The 19,498-nt window shown below is 40.5% G+C and overlaps 1 protein-coding gene across 22 annotated transcripts in view; it reads right to left on the bottom strand.

Moving 5' to 3' along the window:
* RIMBP2 (RIMS binding protein 2) overlaps nucleotides 1–19,498 on the bottom strand; it is a 307,061-nt gene that overhangs the window by 245,282 nt on the left and 42,281 nt on the right. For 21 of the 22 annotated variants that reach the window (XM_072144379.1, XM_072144378.1, XM_072144380.1 and 18 more), the window contains exon 3: nucleotides 12,160–12,267. The exons of the other annotated variant lie outside the window; for it this stretch is intronic. In XM_072144379.1, coding sequence (XP_072000480.1) covers nucleotides 12,160–12,267 — 108 coding nt within the window. The remainder of the gene's footprint in view (nucleotides 1–12,159; nucleotides 12,268–19,498) is intronic. 22 annotated transcript variants of the gene reach the window in all.

Raw genomic sequence — 19,498 nt, forward strand, 5'->3', positions numbered from 1 at the left:
AGTAAATCATTATTGAACACGCACGATGAACGCCGTAAAAGAAAACTGTTATAAACCCTCCAAAAATTATGATTTTTACCTATTCAATCCCACAAAAAATGCTATAAAAAGTGATCAAAAAAACATATGTACTCTAGAATGATACTGGTGCAAAGTACAACGTTTCCTGCAAAAAAAAAGCCATCAACCAGCTCCGTAGCCAAAAACGTAACAAAGTTATGCCACTTGGAAGATGGCAATACAAAAATGATAGATTTTTCCCCACAATAGGGTTTTATTTTACAAATTTAGTAAAACGCAAGAAAATATATTCGTGTCTGGTATCCCCGTTATCGTATCGACCCATAGAATGAAGATTATTAGTCTATACGGTGAACACCACAAAAAAAAAGTAAAAAAAACAGTAGAGAATTGATGCTTTTCTACTCCTGCTCTCAAAAAGAAGTTCCTAAATTTTCAACAATAGGTGATACCAACCCCAAAATGGTAACATTGGAAAAAGCATCTCATTCCGCAAAAAAAATGCCGTCACATGACCCTAATAGCGCAAAAGCGAAAATTTTACAGCCTTCAAAAGAGGCCAATGAGGAAAGTAAAATCCTGGCAGCTGCAGGGTGCTCCTTCCCTTCTGCGCCTCACTGTGTGCCCATAAAACAAGTCACGGCCACATGTGGGGGGTCTCTGCACTCGGGAGAAATTGTAGAACAAATTGTATGGTGGGTTTTGTATTTTTATCTTTTGGAAATGTGTAAATTTTAGGGCTAAATGAACGTATAACCAGCACAATTTGACTATTCTAAATTTCGCCTCCATTTTGATGTAATTACTATAAAGATCTCAAGGGGTTAACAATCTTCGTAAAATCTGTTTCTGATAGCTTGAGGGGTGCAGATTTGAAATTGGGTTGGTTATATGGGGGGTTTTGATGCTAAATATGTAAATTTTCATTCAAAACTGTATTTATCCCCAAAATAGTCAATTCTGAAAATCCGGAAAAGCGCTATTCGATTTGTAAGCCGCGTGACATCAAAATAAATTATCCAGACATTTCAAAAATGGTGAAAATGTAAAGTAGACATATGGGAAATGTTATTCAGCAATTTATTTAGGTGGTACATCTATCTGCCTGAAAACGCAATGATTTCAAATTTCAAAAATGGCAAATTTTTCAGAAAATTCATCATATTTTCTTTTTTTTTGTAAATAAACGCAAAACTTATCAGCCAAAATTTACCACTAAAATGAAGTACAACATGTGGGTAAAAAACAATCTCAGAATCGTTTTGATAAGTAATAGTGTTCAAAAGTTATAACCATATAAAGCGACGCAGGTCAGAATCCAAAAAATGGGACTGAGCCTTAAGCTGTAAAATGGCTGCGTCCTTAAGGGGTTAATAGGGTATTTTTAGTCAGATAATATTTTGTGATGTATTTTATGAGTAAATTGTGCAATAAAGACTTATTTTCATTCACAAAGTTGTAATTATTTTCAGTTATGGAGATATGATAGGATGTAGGTGTACCCTGACCTGAGAGTGGGGGGTTTGTCGCACCTGGCATACAGCTTTGCCCTGTGAATAATTTCTTTAAGTGTCATGACTTCTGAGAGCGTTACCCCAAAACAATATTTCTCTGTTCTCCCTGTGCTCCTGGCTCCATTCTTTACTGATACCACATAAATAAGTGTTCCAGAGTGGAAAGCTATGCCACCAGTGCTACCTTAAATAAGGCAGCTTCACTTATATCAATGACTGGCTTTCAGGACTTTTTCTAATCAATTCAAATCAGGGGACTGGTCTGGCTAGGCAAAAGGCCACAGACTTGGGTCAGAAAAGAAGTTAAAGGGGTTGGCTCTTTTCAGTAACTCACTTCCATTAGACATGTCTCTACATGCATATGTACCTTTGCCATCTGTGAGGACTTCAACCTTTCACAGTTATCAACATGCTGCACTAGTCATCTCTACACAACTTCCTGTTTCTTATTCCTTCATTCCGTCTTAAAGGCAGCCTCCAGTGTGTGTCTTTTTTCTCTCAGCCCATCTCCCTGATATACCACAGGTCCTTCTATTTATCATTGTTGTAAACAAAGATCATACAGAGAGAGTCTGCACACAGCACTAAAGGAAGCATAAGGGATGATGAATCAATTGGTGAACATTCAGTATTTATTATGGCAGTAATGGCACATGGGCAATTTATGTTACAGAGGCCAACCTCTTTAAGATTTCACTTTTATTGACATGGGAGGAATCTGACATCACTGCTTACCCTCTGTATGGGATCCTATGCCCCATAAAAATATTTCACTCTATTTATGTTATTGGCAATTTTGCAATTGGGCTGGTAAGGATTATTTGCACAGACTGGTGTTTAGTCCCATGCTGGCCCTATCCACAATAAACAAGTGAGCCTTGGACTAGGGAAGTGATGGAAGAAGATTATCCAGCCTCACATACAGATCCCTTAGTTTCTAGTACAATAAAATTGTCTAAAAGAGCACCTGACAGGAAGAGAGGATCCTGCACACCAAGGCTTATAATCTACATGGTAAAGGCAATAAAGACAGTGGATCAGGTTGCTCATATGGTATTGTAGAGCAACACCCCTGCCGATGTATAGGCAGAGGAGTAGTTGCAAATAACCCCCTTTATCTGTACAACTCACCTCAGGGTCATATAGTTAGATAATTAGCAGCGGTAGATTCTGCATGGACAGGCAAGGGTTAAATCTGTATTTGATATTGCGATCATTCAATGATGTTCCACCTTTGTAACTGGAGTGTGATTGAAGAGTGAGACCACCTGACCAGAAATTAACAAAACCCTTAGTCAGGTAGGGGTTAGAGGTCTTGAGTTCCAGAAACTTCTTAGAGCACAAGCTCATGGAACCCAGCTCTCCTAGAGAGCACATCCATTAGATCACTGAGTGACCAGAGACAGCGTTTGGTGCACACCTCTAGTGCCCACACACACATAACTCCCAGGATTAAAGCTGCAGCTTCCAGCATTGGACACAGCTACATCCCAGTCTGCATCTACAACCAGGCTAGTGAACAAACTCCTGAGGTTCACTCTCCAAGATCACTCCCAGTAATCACAGAATCGTTTGGCAGTTGCCTGCTGTTCTTCGAATAAATAACTGTAAGTTGTTTTTGCACAACGTTGCCTCTGTCTGGTCCCTGCTACGGCTGTCACCATCAAGAGTGCCCTCATCTATCATCCAGGGACTTATACTACAGACACTAAGGGGTTTCCCCAGGTAGAACCAGTACCACAGCCTCTCCCTCATCTAATTTCTTGCACATATCGTCCGCTGGAGACCTGCCAGGCTGTGGGACAGCCCTCCGGTCCCCATACCAAGCACCGTGACCATAGCAAGCCCAAGGCCGCACTAGCCAGCCACTCCGGTATTCTGAGCACCTGCTGCCTCCAGGCCCCAAGAAAATCTAGGCCCTGGTGGGGGATGGTGCAGTAGATTCTAGGCGTTTTGGAAAATGGGGGATTTTGGATTACTTATAAAGTTTTGATTATCATAGTATCATAGTATCATAGTATATAAGGCTGGAAGGAGACGCAAGTCCATCAAGTCCAACCTTCAAGAATTAAATAAATGTTTTATCCCCATAACCCGTGATATTTTTTCTCTCCAGAAAGTCATCCAGGCCTCTCTTGAACATGTACATAGAGTCGGCCATAACAACCTCCTGCGGCAGAGAGTTCCACAGTCTCTCTATGAGGGTAGAGTCTGTTGTGTTGGGGTAATATTCATCTATATTCATCTATTCCCACATTTTCAGCACACTGGTTCTGTTGAAGCACACTCAGTTGGGTTGGTACTATACATGGTATGGCATCTGTACAGGTTCTGGTACAAATTGTACATCAGTGTTTTTACATTATTTACTGCACATTTATTGCTTTATTTTAAAATAAAGGAGAATATAAAACCGAAGAGATGAAAAGACCCTAACAATGTATATAGGGAAGTTTACAGAGCGATTGGGAGAACTAATCTGTACTTTAATGCATGAAAAAGATCTGAAGCATCTGATTCAGTACAAAGCAGTTACCATAGTTACCAATCATGCGGCAAAATGCAGATCTGTGTGTATGGCAGAAACACTGGGAAAACCGCACAACCTTATAAGAGGAAAGTTTACCTTGTGGCCTAATGAGACAGATGGAATACAAATTCTTTTTTTTTTTTGCAATATTTACTGTCCTTGACCATTGAATTGTGTTTGTCATTGTGGTCTTTTATCATTGCTGCTTTGGTGGCTCTCAGACACACACTTTAAAGGAAATCTACCATCAAAATCAAACATGGTCACCTATTCATAGATACAGGCATGGAGACTGTGATAATGTGTTTTTAATTGTTATCCATGGCCTCCTTTCTTCTAAAATCAACTTTTAAAATTATGCTCATGAGCCTGAAATGCTCCTTCGGGCTGTAACCTCACGAGCTGTTATACTGTGCAGGAGTACTCCGCCCTCTGACTTCCTCTCTTGCAGTGAGAATACATCAAGCAGAGGGAGGGGGAAGTGCTGAGGGAGGGTGAGACAGTGTAACAGCACGCAAAGCCAGAGCACAGAGGGGCCCTTCTGCCTCATTAGCGTAATTTAAAAAAAGTTGATTTTAGAGGGAAGGAGACCACGGATAAAAAATATAAGAAGATTACCACAGTCACAGTGTCTGGATCTAGGAGTAAGGCCTAATTTACGGTGTGGCATCTTACCGCTCCGTACATGGGGAAAAGATATTACATGTCCTATCTTTCATGTGTGCACAGCCGTATGCCTTGCATTGCTAAAGGAGAGGGGAGGGGTCACCCCTCCTCCTCTCCAACGCACCGGACGTGTGCCCGGCCTGCCATAGGCATACATTTGTGTAAAAATGGACGAGTTGGTATACATTCTTTTTTTCTTTTTGGCTACTTGCAAGTTGTATATAAAATGTACAAATCACTTCACAGGATTTTCCCACCTTACTCCTCCTTTACTCATGAAAGTAGGAGACCTATGGAACGTTTATTGGAATATTTTATTTGTCCAGAATCATTTCCATAGACTAGAACTATTCATTTATTCCGAGAGGCACCAATCGTGACACAATCTTTTCAGACTTTGGTGGCATGATATCTCCTGCCATGATGACTATACTCTAGAGCAGTGGTGGCGAACCTATGGCACGGGTGCCAGAGGTGGCACTCAGAGCCCTCTATATGGACACCCAGGCCATCACCCCAGGGCAGGGTTCGCCAGACAGGACTCAACTTCTCTTGCAGTCCCAGGCAGCCTTGGACCCTAAAAGGAAACTACAATGATTCTATCGTATTGGTGTCCTCATTTGCCTATACAATTTAAACCTGTGACACAGAAGGGAGTAATAAGGTACTGCTTAAATTGTTGCATTGGTACTTTGCAAAAAAAAAAATGTGGGTTTTGGTTGTAGTTTGAGCACTCGGTGTAAAAAAGGTTTGCCATCACTGCTCTAGAGGATACACTAGACTAGAGGATAGACAACATAGTACACCAATGGCAAACTGGGTGAGTCCCTGCAATGTCTCTAATCTTCTGACCCTGAAGTCCTGGTGGGAGGGGTGGGGGGCGGTTATGGTGCCTGCAGCAGAAAGGGCAAGGTTCAACTACAACTGAACCCGGTTATTCAGGCAGTGCGCAACTCTTTGATTATATGGGTCAGATTAGCAGTTGTGTCAGATGATAGTAATGGTGGTGATGAAGACAGAGAAGCAGTGCACTCTTTTTTCCTTTTCACAATTGGTATATTTTTCTCTTATGGATCTATTGTATGCAAATTTAAAAAAACCTTTTCATTGTTATTGCTTTGGCACATCAGAATACTTCTGATAAACTAGGAGTTTTTACAAACATAAAGGGGTGTTTTTAATTGTGAAACTGTATTATCAAGTGTGAAAGAAAAGTTTGGGTTTACATTTTTTTATTCAATTCTTCAGCATTTTTCGCTGGCACAATACAGTTGGCAGACTGTAAGAGATCAGTAATAAATTTACAACATTACATTAAAGTAAAAAAAAGTTGAAAAATATTTTTTTTTAATGTAAAGATTTAAATCATCACTTTACCATCAAAATCAAGCATGGATAAACCAGGGCACTTACTCCGGGCACTGTGACTTTGGTAATCTTCTTGTATTTGTTATTCTTCCTTCTAAAGTCAACTTTTAAAATGTGCTAAGAAGCCTGAAAGGTTCATGGGGGTGTTACCAGAGCCCATCCATGCTGCAGATTCACAGGCTGTTACACTGTCTATTCCCCCCCCCCCACTCTCTACCTGATGTAATCTCACTGCAGCACAGAAGTTTCAGCACACAATGGGAAAGGGCTTTACTCCTTGCACACTATAAGTGTCCCTGGTATACTTTGATGGTAGATTTCCTTTAAATACTGACACTAGAAAGAAAACAGGCCCTCATTCTGTGGCTGAGCTTTTGGCTAGGAAGTTCCACAAAGAATATGTACTTGGTACTAGAACAGTTAATGTTTGATGTACACTACCTTCTAGTGGGTGACCTTTCCTATGCACAGAAAAATAAAAAGCTCAAGATGGATTTTTTAAGGGGGGAGTAAAAGACAGAAACGCATAAAAACTAAAGGGTTAATATGGAGAGATCCACAATATATAATCATCTCCATGATGGATTCCTCTATGGAGCTTTGGAGGGACTTTTCCTGCTCTTTTGTGCTTTCCTACAGTTTCCAAAGGCTTTAACAAATACCTTGTTATACTTCAGCCGTGGTGTTTCTGTGATAACGTGCATGTAGCTCCCTGCCACTGTATTAAGATTTATTTTATATCTTTCTCATTGAAAGCATTTCTATCTTCATATATACTGCACATTGGCAGTTATCGCCATCTAGTGGTGAGAGTCAGAGTTTGTAGTCAGAATAATAAAATATGTGAAGCCTGAAAGAACAGCTCCTCCATTACAATATATTATAAAGTTAATCAGCCCAGATTTTTGCACCTGAAACACAATGGCGGAAATTGGGGAAATTAAATACATTTAAACCTCTGAGCACTGAAGTGTGAAATCTCCTTTGAATAAAGAGGTGCATGTATGGCCCTCTGTTCACCAGAAAGTCACATCTGTTGTATTTAGCCACTAGTGTAGATTTACTTGATTGGAATAGGAGGCTCGAGAAATTCTCCCCATATTAACTTGAGTACAGACAAGGTGCTTTGGGCACCACTGTCAGTGAGGCACCCTGCATGTGGACTTTTGTGGGCTGAGGATTTATTGCCTGTCTGAAGATGCTTATCATCTATCTCCTGTCTATATATCTATCATCAGTCTAGTTATCTATCTCCTATAATCCATCTAATCATTTATCTATCTAGCTTTTTGTCTATCATCAGTCGATCTTCTATCCATCTTCTACATTATCAATCTCTCGTATCTATCTTCTATCTAGCTATCTATATATCAGCTATTTATATTTATGTATAAATAAATCTATATCATCTTTCATATTTGTCTTATATCATCAATCTACCTATCATTTATACATTTCCAATAAAATTATCCTACAGTCCATATTACAGATTGTCTTACTCTACTACTCTTTGTAAACTACACAGTGTTATTATTGTGCAGGGCTAAAGGAGCCTCTTACTGAATGTGACTGTTCATAAAATAGTTTTATTTTGGGGCCCCACTTTTAGTTTTGCCTAGTGCCTCATTATGTATAAATCCGGCCCTAGGTCTACCACACTACAGATGTCAGTTTGCCAGACCAGTCCCTGTCCCCAATGGGGCTCACAACCACTGAGTCACCAAGCTGCCTTACTGGAGAGGGGAGGCACAAACTTATGAAGGGCACCAAAGCTGACACAAGTTTTCTGACACTGCCTGTTCCTGACTGGACAGTGTCAGGGAAGATTAGCACAACACATGCCCCCTTGTCAGATACTGCGACTGATATATCTGAAATTGAGGGGAAAATTCTAAGTGCCCCAGAATCAGTTTAATAGCTCCCACAGCATGATATATTTATCAACACGTGTGAGGTTGTGAAAGAACGACTTAAACCAAATCTTCCACATGTGAACCCATCCTTTACTGCTTCTTATTTATATCCCATGAAGGGCAATTCCTATATTCCAGCTGCAGAACATTAAAGGGAAACACTGATTGGTAAAGCAGTTGGCAACCAAATATTGTAAGCAGCAACAGCACTGAGAAACTAGGCTGCATTCACACAGATGTATGGGAGACGTATATATGGCCATATGGCCAACTTAGATCTACGCCCCCCAAAGACAACATTGGGTGCATGGCGCCCTTACGGGAGCGGTACTGTCCGTACCCCGTGAAAAATAGGACATATCCTATCTTTTCCCGGAATACGGTGCCCTGCCCCATGTTTCTATATGGGGAGGGGTGATATCTCCCCGGCGCCGACGTGTGCCCGCCTTGCTACGGTAGGGCGGGCACACATTAATGTGAATGTAGCCTTAATCAGTAATTTTTATTGATGTTCGTTTCTGTAACGATTCTCTGCTCAAGTCAGCCATCTAGTGGTCTTTACCAACAACCACATGTAAACTACAGTAACAATGATGTTATTCTACCACCAATGCTTGTAAAAAGAAGCAGGGCCTAAAATATATACTTTTTCACTTTTTTAGTTCAAAAAAGGTCCTGCTTAAAATACATTTGCAACTTTCTGAAAATTGATAGTTCATCTAAATATTCTGGGTATTTTTTATATTATTATTTTTATATTCCAGGTGTAACTCTGCACGCTCTTCAGGTGGTACCCATGCATTTGCCTTTTAGCTGGGGTATTCTACCTGACTAATTATTACCATAGGCAGGGGCAGATTAAGACAGGCTGTATAGATATTATAGAACCTACAAGTCTGGAATCACTTTCTACATAAGGCACTAGAATCAGCTTCTTGGTGAATGTGTCCCAATTTGTGGTTTCAGGACCTTTGGAGGACTTTCAAAGGTTCCAAAATGACTCTTGTGTACATGTGTATTAGGAGCAGGAACAGATGTATGAAGATTTAATGGGGAAAGGCTCTTCTCAGTCTTAATTTGGTGGTGATGGGCCCCCTACAACACTTGGGCCCCGGGATACCGCCCAATTCGCTGTATTGTAATCCACTACTGACCATAGGCGCTTCTATATTAAACACAATAAAGGCATGGCAGAGAAAAATATCAACTATTTAGTTTGAATTAGTTGAATATAAGGATTTTAGTAAACACGGCTTAGATACCATGTGCTGTTAACTTAACTGTCTCTCATATAACAGTCTTGTTACATAGTAACATAGAAAATACTATTTGGTCTATCAAGTCTATAAACTGCTAGAAACCCACCTGTCTATGCTCTGGCAATGCTTTACTACCTGCCATTTGTTGCCACAGACGCTACCTAGGTTCTTAGGAGGCAGCACAGACTATCCTGCCTTGCTGGGAGATTTGGGCATTACCTAGAGTGTTGCTCAAATGTAGGCAGTGATAGCTTGTACCTAGCTTTTACATAACAAAATGCAGTTATTAAATAAAGGTCTTTATTATTAAGAGGAAAATTAAGTCAAACAACAGCATCTCAACCGGATTAAGGGCAGGACTTTGACTAGTTCATACCAAAGTCTAAATTGTTTTCTTCTTAAAGAGATTTATGACTTGGACTACCTATTCTCACCTCCTCTGGTGCACCTAGTATTTCACGGCTGCCACGCGCCTTCTACTGTCTGTGACAGCCTGCGCCACAGAAGAACCGGGGGTCTCGGAGGAGGTGAGTATATAAGGTATGTTTTTCAATAAACAAATCACCATATAACATTTTTTCCCATCCCTGATCAATCCATTTAAGCCATACAGACAGGGGCGTAACTATAGCTGTAGCAGCCATAGCAGCTGCTATGGGGCCCGCAAGATTGGCATCAGACCTGACAATTCTAAAGAATGGGGGATGATTACCATTTTATACATATTATGCTGCACACTCGTATATAATAGTGCACATCTTCCACAATACTCAGCATGAAATGTCAGAGGGAGATGGAGGGGGCATCATAAAGACACGACTAGGGATCTCTCATCTCTAATTCCTGCTGTGTACTCGCCCGTGTGGCAGCAGCTACATGGACCGTCTGTGTAACTGTATAAGTGTATATATTAGTCTATAAATGTGTGTATGTGTGTAAGAGTGTATAAATGTGTGAGTATACAAATATGTATATTTTCTGAGGGGGTAGGGGGGACCATTCAGAAGTTTGCTATGGGGCGCTTCCTCTCCTAGTTACACCCCTGCATACAGAGATAGACTTGCTGGTGTGTTTTGGATCATTGTACTTCTAAGTAACACAAGTGTGATTCAGCTTGAGGTTCTGAACAGATGGACTGACATTCTCCTTCAGGATTGGTAAGTCTTCTAGGTCCTGAAGCAGAAAAAGAGCCTCAGACCATCACACCACCCCCGCTATGTTTTACTTTTCTGAGATGCTGTGTTGCTTCTATGCCAGATCTTTTATCTTGACATTCGAGTCTTCTTCCAAAAATCTTGGGAAAAATCAAGATGTTTTCTGACAAAACTGAAACAAGGCTTTATGTTCTTTTTGCTCAGCAGTGGTATTCAACTGAGAACTCTAAGAACTTTTGCCCAGTCTCTTTCTTGTGATGGAGTCACGAACACTGACCAAATGAGGCCTGCAGTTATTTGGATGATTTTGGGATATTGTGTCATTGTGATATTTTGTCATTGTGTTTTATATCCACCTTATGACTCTGATATCTGATCTCTCTTTTTCTATTTGTCAGATACTAGTAGAATGTTCAAAATCTAAATAAAAGTGTAGATAAACCCATTGCTGATGCTCTAAGCACACTGTCTGCACACAGCATCTCATAGCACAAAGTAATCATAAAGTAAAATTGTAACATTAGGGGGTTAAAATGATCTTTATTGTGTAAATATCACTAGGGAATATAAATTTGAGAACTTTGGCACATCCCTTTAACATACCATATACACACACAAGCATATACACACATGCATACAGTACAATATACAGATATACAGTATGTAAACACACATACAACATATACACACACATGTAGGTTATAGACACATGCATATACGCACTTACACACAGTGGCAGACTTACACCATATAAATATGCTTCACATATATACACACACATACATAACATATGCACATCGCATATACACACACATTCAGGTTATACACATCCATACATTTATACACTTATATATTACGTATACAATGGTGCACATCCTCTGATCTTTAGTGTGGCAGTTTGGGTTGCCGGGTCCCCTGATAATACAGCCCCCATGGCAGATGCTATGGCTGGCCTGGGCATATACCATAATGTATATATGTTAATAAGCACATAAGCAAGCAAAGTACTGCATAATTTATTACAATGCTGAGAGTTACTCTTCTGGATCCACGTCTCTCAGTGGGTAATGAAAATTACGGGGTATTAACCACAGGTCACAGAACTGAAGTTATCACAGATATTACTGGAAACAGAGGAAGCCAAAACTGCAGTAATGCAGTTTATTACATGATGGCACATGCTGATGAGATGCTAAACACACACAATGCAGAATACAAGGCTGACTGATGGGAAATTGCTTTAAGGCATTGGAATCTCATGTGCTGAGGAATAATTAGCACATTTTTTTTTTAAAGAACTGATGGCAATTTGCAGCGTAATAGAAAAACCATGGTCTAAGAAAGTGAAAACCAGCAATCAGACTGCAGGATAAAAAAAAAAACTGTGGCTAACAAACAGTGATTTACATCCACATAAGCTGAAAAAAACCTCACAACATGACAATAGTAAAAATAATAAAATAAATACTAAAAAATAATAAATTTGGGTCGTAAGGTGAGGTGTTACATATGCACCCAGGACAAAGGTTCGAAGGTATCATAATTTCAGGAGCTACCTTCTGCGAGTAATGGGTACATTTTTATTATATCCTGAGATGGAAAACCCGAATTTACATTTATCTAATATTTCTCATAGCTTCTAAGCATTCGCCACAACAGTAGTGAGATGTACTTGCCTAGCACCTAGAACTTTTTAAAATTTTAAACCTGAAAAGGAAAAACCCTAGCACTTACCCTGCTCTTGGTAACTTTGGCTGCATTGGGCTTTTCAGAGTCCTTGCTGTTAGCTTTCTGGTTTGGGGGTTTGCTTGTACTCACTACTTGATTGCTGGAGGATTTTTGCTGGGGAAAACAATAGAAAAATGAATGGCATGAATTGCATGCTAGTGTAGCAAATGGTTTGTAAGATAGAAGACAAAAGTATGTCCCTTTTATTCAAAAAATGGCCCACTTTTTGTATAAAGGCTTTGGATGAAACAGCCTTTACACTCGCTACAGCAGAAACTTTCTATGAACAAAACCACAGCGGTAACTACCACCGCAGCCAAAGCGGGTGCTACTGGGTCCATGGAGGCAGGGGCCCTGGGCTATCCAGCACACAACGTCATGATTCTAGTTGGCGGCTGTGTGCTGCTCCCCAGAAAGCAGGAGGTTGTCCTGACATCAAGCCCAGCAGATCTGCTGACCCAAGGCCATGCCCCAATACCCACCAGTGTCATAAGCTGCAGCCGACCACAGAGGGATGAGCATTGTTACCTGAAAAATATACACAGCCATAAATACTTCCAGTCCCACAGGAAACTTTTTTTGTACCTTTCAACAATGATTCAGGGTGATGTCCCCTAAAATGCCGTATGTTTACTTCTATGTGAACCAGGAACTTAGAGATCATTATAGTTCTTATTACAGTTCATTGCTAGATTGCTTTAAGAAAAGAAATTAAAATGTTAACTGAACCCCTTCAGTGTAAAATTACCGTATATTGACCATTCAAGCGATATATGTATGGAGAGAACTCAAAGACTAAGCCTCTCCTTGGCAGCTTTATGGCACCGATTGTGGTAGTGTACCTGTTAGGTGTTGCAATCGAACCAAGGCACCTAATCAGAACTGGCACATGACCACCATTTGACACCCCGATGAAGGGCACTGATCAGTTGCCTATAGCTACCGCACCCCCTTTACGCCCCTGTACGCCCCTCCTTGGCATTGAAGGTGGCGTAAATAATTGCAAGTGTTGTTATTATTATTATTACGTGCTAGCAATAAGCTAGCATTTGCGATTATTTCAGGGCTTCTATGCCACTGGCTTGGCACAGAAGCCTTAATAAATAACCCCCCCCCCCCAATGTGTTGATTTTTTATGCAAAGTTTTTTAATTTTGTTTTTGCAAATTTTATTAAAGGTATTAACCCCTTAAGGACGGAGGGTTTTTCGGCTCATTTCTCGCTCTCCAACTTCAAAAATCCATAACTTTTTCATTTTTCCGTGTACAGACCTGTGTGAGGGCTTATTTTGTGCGTAACAAATTTTACTTTCCCGTAATGTTATTTATTTTAACATGCCGTGTACCGCGAAGCTGAAAAAAAATTCCAAATGTGGAAAAATTGAAAAAAAAACGCACGTGCACGTTCTTGTGGGCTCAGTTTTTACGACTTTCACACCAAAATAACATGCCTACTTTATTCTTTGGTTCGGTGCGATCGCGGTGATACCAAATTTATTTAGGTTTTATTGTGTTTTAATACATTTTCAAAAATTAAACGAATGTGTACAAAAAAGAAAAACATTTTTTTGCCATCTTCTGACGCTAATAACTTTTTCATACTTTGGCGCACGGAAATGTGTGAGGGGTCATTTTTTGCGAAATGAAGCGACGTTTTCATTGCTACCATTTTGAGGTCTGTGCGACATTTTGATCATTTTTTATTTCATTTTTTATGTTATGTAAAAAGGTGTAAAAGTCGCATTTCGGACATTTGGGCGCCATTTCCCGCCTCGGAGGTCACCGCCGGCCGTAACCGTTTTTATATTTTGATAGATCGGGCATTTTGGGACGCGGCGATACCTAATATGTTTGTGATTTTTACTGTTTATTATGTTTTATATCCGTTCCAGGGAAAGGGGGGTGATTTGAACTTTTAATATTTTATTAATTTTTTTTATTTTTTAAACTTTTAGACCATCTAGGGTACATTAACCCTAGATGGTCAGATCGCTGCTACCATATACTGCAATACTTCTGTATTGCAATATATGGCATTTTTGCAGCACATTCATTACAATGAGCCACTGGCTCATTGTAACGAATCTGCAGCTGCCAGATAGCCTCGTGTCAAAAGAAGACACGAGGCTACCATGGCAACCGATCGCCACCCCCGATGACGTTCGGGGGCGTGGCGATCGAAAAAAAAGATGGCGGCGCCCTCGCGCCGCCGTCTTTTAAATGCCGCCGGCGACTTTGCCGGCGGCAACGGGGGGGTTAATAGCTGTGATCGGTGCTAGCACCGACCGCGGTTATTAGCGGTGGGGGTTTTATGCATTATGCAAAAACCCCCACCTTTGTATGAAGAGGACTCAGCCCGTGAGCCCTCTTCATACATCCCTTATACCTCTGCGCCGTAGAGCTACGGCGCAGAGCGTTAAGGGGTTAAAGCATAACCAAGCTATATAAATAAGGTATTTTCACGATAGTACTGTGCTGCAAATAATAAACCTAAATGCAAATGCAAAAAGTAAAAACATATACCGTAGCTTGTGGAAGGAGGAGAGTGAAAAACAGGGGTTAAACTTGACTATATGTGACAGCCCCGTATGGAATCCACTTCTAACATGTCCTCAAACATATTAAGAGAGAATAATAAATGGGTAGTAAATGGGTTCATATCTAGCAAGACTGGATGCAAGCCTAAAGCATACAACTACTCCAACAGGAGTCCCAGGGTAAGTACTGTGATAGATGTCAGCATGTAGACCATCTGGAAGGTTGTGTTAGAGACCTGAAGGAGCAAAATGCAAGACCAAAAGGGTTGTGTCATTAAGTGTAAATAGGCTGTTAAACCCCCTGCAATCAACAGAAGGGGGGGTCACAAGTTCCCCATGTCTGCTTTAGGCTTCTGGGTTTGGCCCATTCTGTCCCATAGAAGTCAATGAAGCACAGGACGGGTCACCACATTTGCACATATGCAGCCAGTGACAGGTTCCTATAGAGCCCTATTAACTGACTGACACCCCTCTTTTAGCTAAAAATGGTTTCACTTATATCCACATAAATCACCTTTTTTCTTATATTAACTGGCACCAGAGGGGGGACATGTCCTGCTCGGCCGGCCCCTCCCATCTAATCCTCCCCATGCCTTATGCCTCCTTACTGGCCACAGTTCATGTCATGTGACCAGATTGACATCATCTCAGGTCCTTTAGCCTCTTTATAATAGCAAACTGTACCTCATGCATGTATATGACCACATGAAGTCACAGCAGCCTTCATGGAGTTCTACTCCACTCCATCCGTCATGGAGGCTGCTGTGATTTCATGTAATCACGTACATTTTACAGGTAAAGTTTATTATTCTTAGAAGGCTGAAGGACCTGCGATGATGTCGCTGGTCACATGTCATGCATGTAACAAGGCACCGTGTAAAAAAATTTACACAATATTTCCCATCTGTACATAGAGCTTCAGATGTCTGTAGTTGAATATTAGCAAACAAGGAGGCAGGGCAGTGATATGAAGAGTCACAGAGCTGTCAGTCAGAATAATGGGGCCATGGTTCACTGCCAGCCCGAGAGAGAGAGACAAGAGTCCCAAACACCATACATGAGTCAGAAAAGTTAATTTGCATATGTGCAAAATGGTTGTAATTAAGGTACAGTGGCACACTGGCAGCTAATTTTAGGTGATATGGGGAGGACCTATAACCCTTTATCAGCAGACATTGTTACTCAGGGTGGTCAAAATCTGGTGACAGGTCTTCTTAAGGTGAACTTGCAATCATAGTTTCTGCTGATTGCAGGACACTTTCCCCTCCCTCTGGAGGCTGGAATCTAACACAGTGGGAGGGACAAGTGCTGAGGGAGTGAGGGGGAAGTTAAGATGTGCTCCTGCACAGTCTAACAGCCTGTGAAGCTACAGTGTGGAGGAGCTCTGGTAACATCCAGCAGAGCTCTTCTGGCTCATTAGTATAATTTAAAAGTTGATCTCAGAAGGAAGGAGGCCATTGATAACAAATATAAAAAGATTACCACAGTCACCGTGCCTGGATCTAGAAGTAAGTGTTTTTATCCAATAAGTTTTTTGGACAACAACAGCTTTTTTGTAGTGAAAACATGAAACTGAGGTTTTCCAGTTTATAGCAGAGTTGTTTTAGCATAATTAATGCCATGACTAGTACGCTGCCTGCTGCTATGGACTCCTATACAAGTAGCCGCCGTTTGTTGTTTTCAGAAAAATAAAGAGATGTGCAAATCCTGAATATACATTTTATTTTAGTAATCAATCATTTTATTAATCAATGCAAAAATACAGGTAATTAAAAAAGGATCATTTGTATATGGATAAAGCGAGAGTTGTCTAGCATTCATAGTATACTCATTTTAATAAATAAGCTACACTAACCCTTCAAATGATATTTCTTGTGGACAAAGAGGATGGGCAATCTATTATGTCATTGATAGTACATAGAATTACTAGTAAACATTCTGAGATTCTGTAACTGGCCATGTGTTTGGCAGTTTTGTTAAAAAACAGCATGGGATATAAACTTCCCTACGGTAGCATTAAATCTATTCCGTATTTAGTCCTGCATTTCCTTGTTCATTTCTGCTGTGTTGTTCTTTGGCTTAATCATTAATTTATCCACAATGTCTCGGCACGAAAGCTGCCAAGAGCCGCTAATGTAACAATCACTTGGGTAGCATAATCCAAACAATTGTAGCTAGCAAGTTACTGAAATCTCTGTAGCTACCCTATCAATAGAGCGAAGCAAACGTCTTATAGGATGTGCTATTTTTATACTCTGCTGCGTAAAGACAAAAGTGTATGAACACAGTGCTCCAAGCATCAAAACTTTTCATATATTAGTTTCATACCCATTTTGTTAGCTTTTTTTTTTATGATTACTTTTTTAATATTTTTTCCATAAATAATATTGCCTAGTAGCATACTTTAACCCCTTAACGCTCTGCGCCGTAGCTCTACGGCGCAGAGGTATAAGGGATGTATGAAGAGGGCTCACGGGCTGAGTCCTCTTCATACAAAGGTGGGGGTTTTTGCATATTGCACAAAACCCCCACCGCTAATAACCGCGGTCGGTGCTTGCACCGATCGCGGCTATTAACCCCTTCAACGCCGCCGGCAAAGTCGCCGGCGGCGTTTAAAAGACGGCAGCGCGCGGGCGCCGCCATCTTTTTTCCGATCGCCACGCCCCCGAACGTCATCGGGGGGTGGCGATCGGTTGCCATGGTAGCCTCGTGTCTTCTTTTGACACGAGGCTATCTGGCAGCTGCAGATTCGTTACAATGAGCCAGTGGCTCATTGTAATGAATGTGCTGCAAAAATGCCATATATTGCAATACAGAAGTATTGCAGTATATGGTAGGAGCGATCTGACCATCTAGGGTTAATGTACCCTAGATGGTCTAAAAGATAGTGAAAAAAAAAATAAAAAAAAAAGTTTAAAAAATAAAAAAAATTAATAAAATATTAAAAGTTCAAATCACCCCCCTTTCCCTAGAACGGATATAAAACATAATAAACAGTAAAAATCACAAACATATTAGGTATCGCCGCGTCCCAAAATGCCCGATCTATCAAAATATAAAAACGGTTACAGGCGGCGGTGACCTCCGAGGCGGGAAATGGCGCCCAAATGTCCGAAATGCGACTTTTACACCTTTTTACATAACATAAAAAATGAAATAAAAAATGATCAAAATGTCGCACAGACCTCAAAATGGTAGCAATGAAAACGTCGCCTCATTTCGCAAAAAATGACCCCTCACACATCTCTGTGCGCCAAAGTATGAAAAAGTTATCAGCGTCAGAAGATGGCAAAAATTTTTTTTTCTTTTTTGTACACATTCGTTTAATTTTTGAAAATGTATTAAAACACAATAAAACCTATATAAATTTGGTATCACCGCGATCGCACCGAACCAAAGAATAAAGTAGGCGTATTATTTGGAGCGAAGAGTGAAAGTCGTAAAAACTGAGCCCACAAGAACGTGACGCACGTGCGGGTTTTTTTCAATTTTTCCACATTTGGAATTTTTTTTCAGCTTCGCAGTAGACGGCATGTTAAAATAAATAACATTACGGGAAAGTAAAATTTGTTACGCACAAAATAAGCCCTCACACAGGTCTGTACACGAAAAAATGAAAAAGTTATGGATTTTTGAAGTTGGAGAGCGAGAAATGAGCCGGAAAACCCTCCGTCCTTAAGGGGTTAAGGGCATACGTTTTCTGGGTGGAATTTAAAAAAAAGCCAAACTGATGGGTTTTCTTTATACTGGATATTTTGCTTCTTTTATCTTTTGGCAAAAATAAAATAATAAATGTACGGGCAGTCCCCGGGTTACATACAAGATAGGGTCCATAAGTCGAAATTGTATGCAAGTTGAAACTGTATATTTTATAATTGTAGATACAGACAAAAATTTTTTTTTGCCCAAGTGACAATTGGAGTTTCACATTTTTTTGCTGTAATTGGACCAGGGATTATCAATAAAGCTTCATTACAGACACTTTGCAGCTGATCATTGCAGCCTGGGACTATAGTAAAGCATTCAGAGAGCTTCAACAGACGTCACAGGGGGCAGAGAGATCCGTCTTTAACTATGGGTCGTCTGTAAGTCGGGTGTCCTTAAGTAGGGGACTGCCTGTATTTACTGGGTGGATATTATTACAGCACCAATTTCCAAGAATCAAATGGATTTTTACATTAAGGAGGGCTATGACCTCCCAACTCACCCAAGTAAAATTTGTTGTATAGGAAAATCTATCAACTTTTTAGACATATCTTTGCTGTTTACCAGTGATCTATCATTTTTTTTTTTTTTAACATTTTTATGTTTATTCAAATGACCTCTTTGGTGCATCAGGTTAGGGCCACACCTGCTTCTGCACTGGTTTTCTTCATTCTTAACCTTCTTTCTGCTAGGAATAACAATCACTGTGCAAAGGTGTGGTGTTGGGGCAGCACAGAAAATGGAAAACAGGTTCCCCAGGTAAGCAGGACCCTAATCAGCCTCTAATCTGAAGAGGAGGTGATTTGTAAAAAGTGGAATTTGGAATTAAAATAGTAAATAATTGGGTATTAGAGATACTACTAACTACCAGCCATGGCTGTGATTGGTCATAAGGACATCAAAGGCCAATCACAACCTTGGCTATTAGCTAGGGGCGTCAATTTGAAGGATTGGCTGCACAGATGAAAATCCGGGAATATGTCCAGGTCAGGGCACACCCAAATACCTTTACTTCGGGTCCGCTCATCTCTACTAGGAAACAAGAAAGGAGCAGGGACAGGGAACTGCCCTACACAATGCAATTTGTACTTTTTTTTAGTGTTTT

Source organism: Engystomops pustulosus, chromosome 1 (assembly GCF_040894005.1).
Source record: "Engystomops pustulosus chromosome 1, aEngPut4.maternal, whole genome shotgun sequence".
NCBI classification, from domain to species: Eukaryota; Metazoa; Chordata; class Amphibia; order Anura; family Leptodactylidae; genus Engystomops; species Engystomops pustulosus.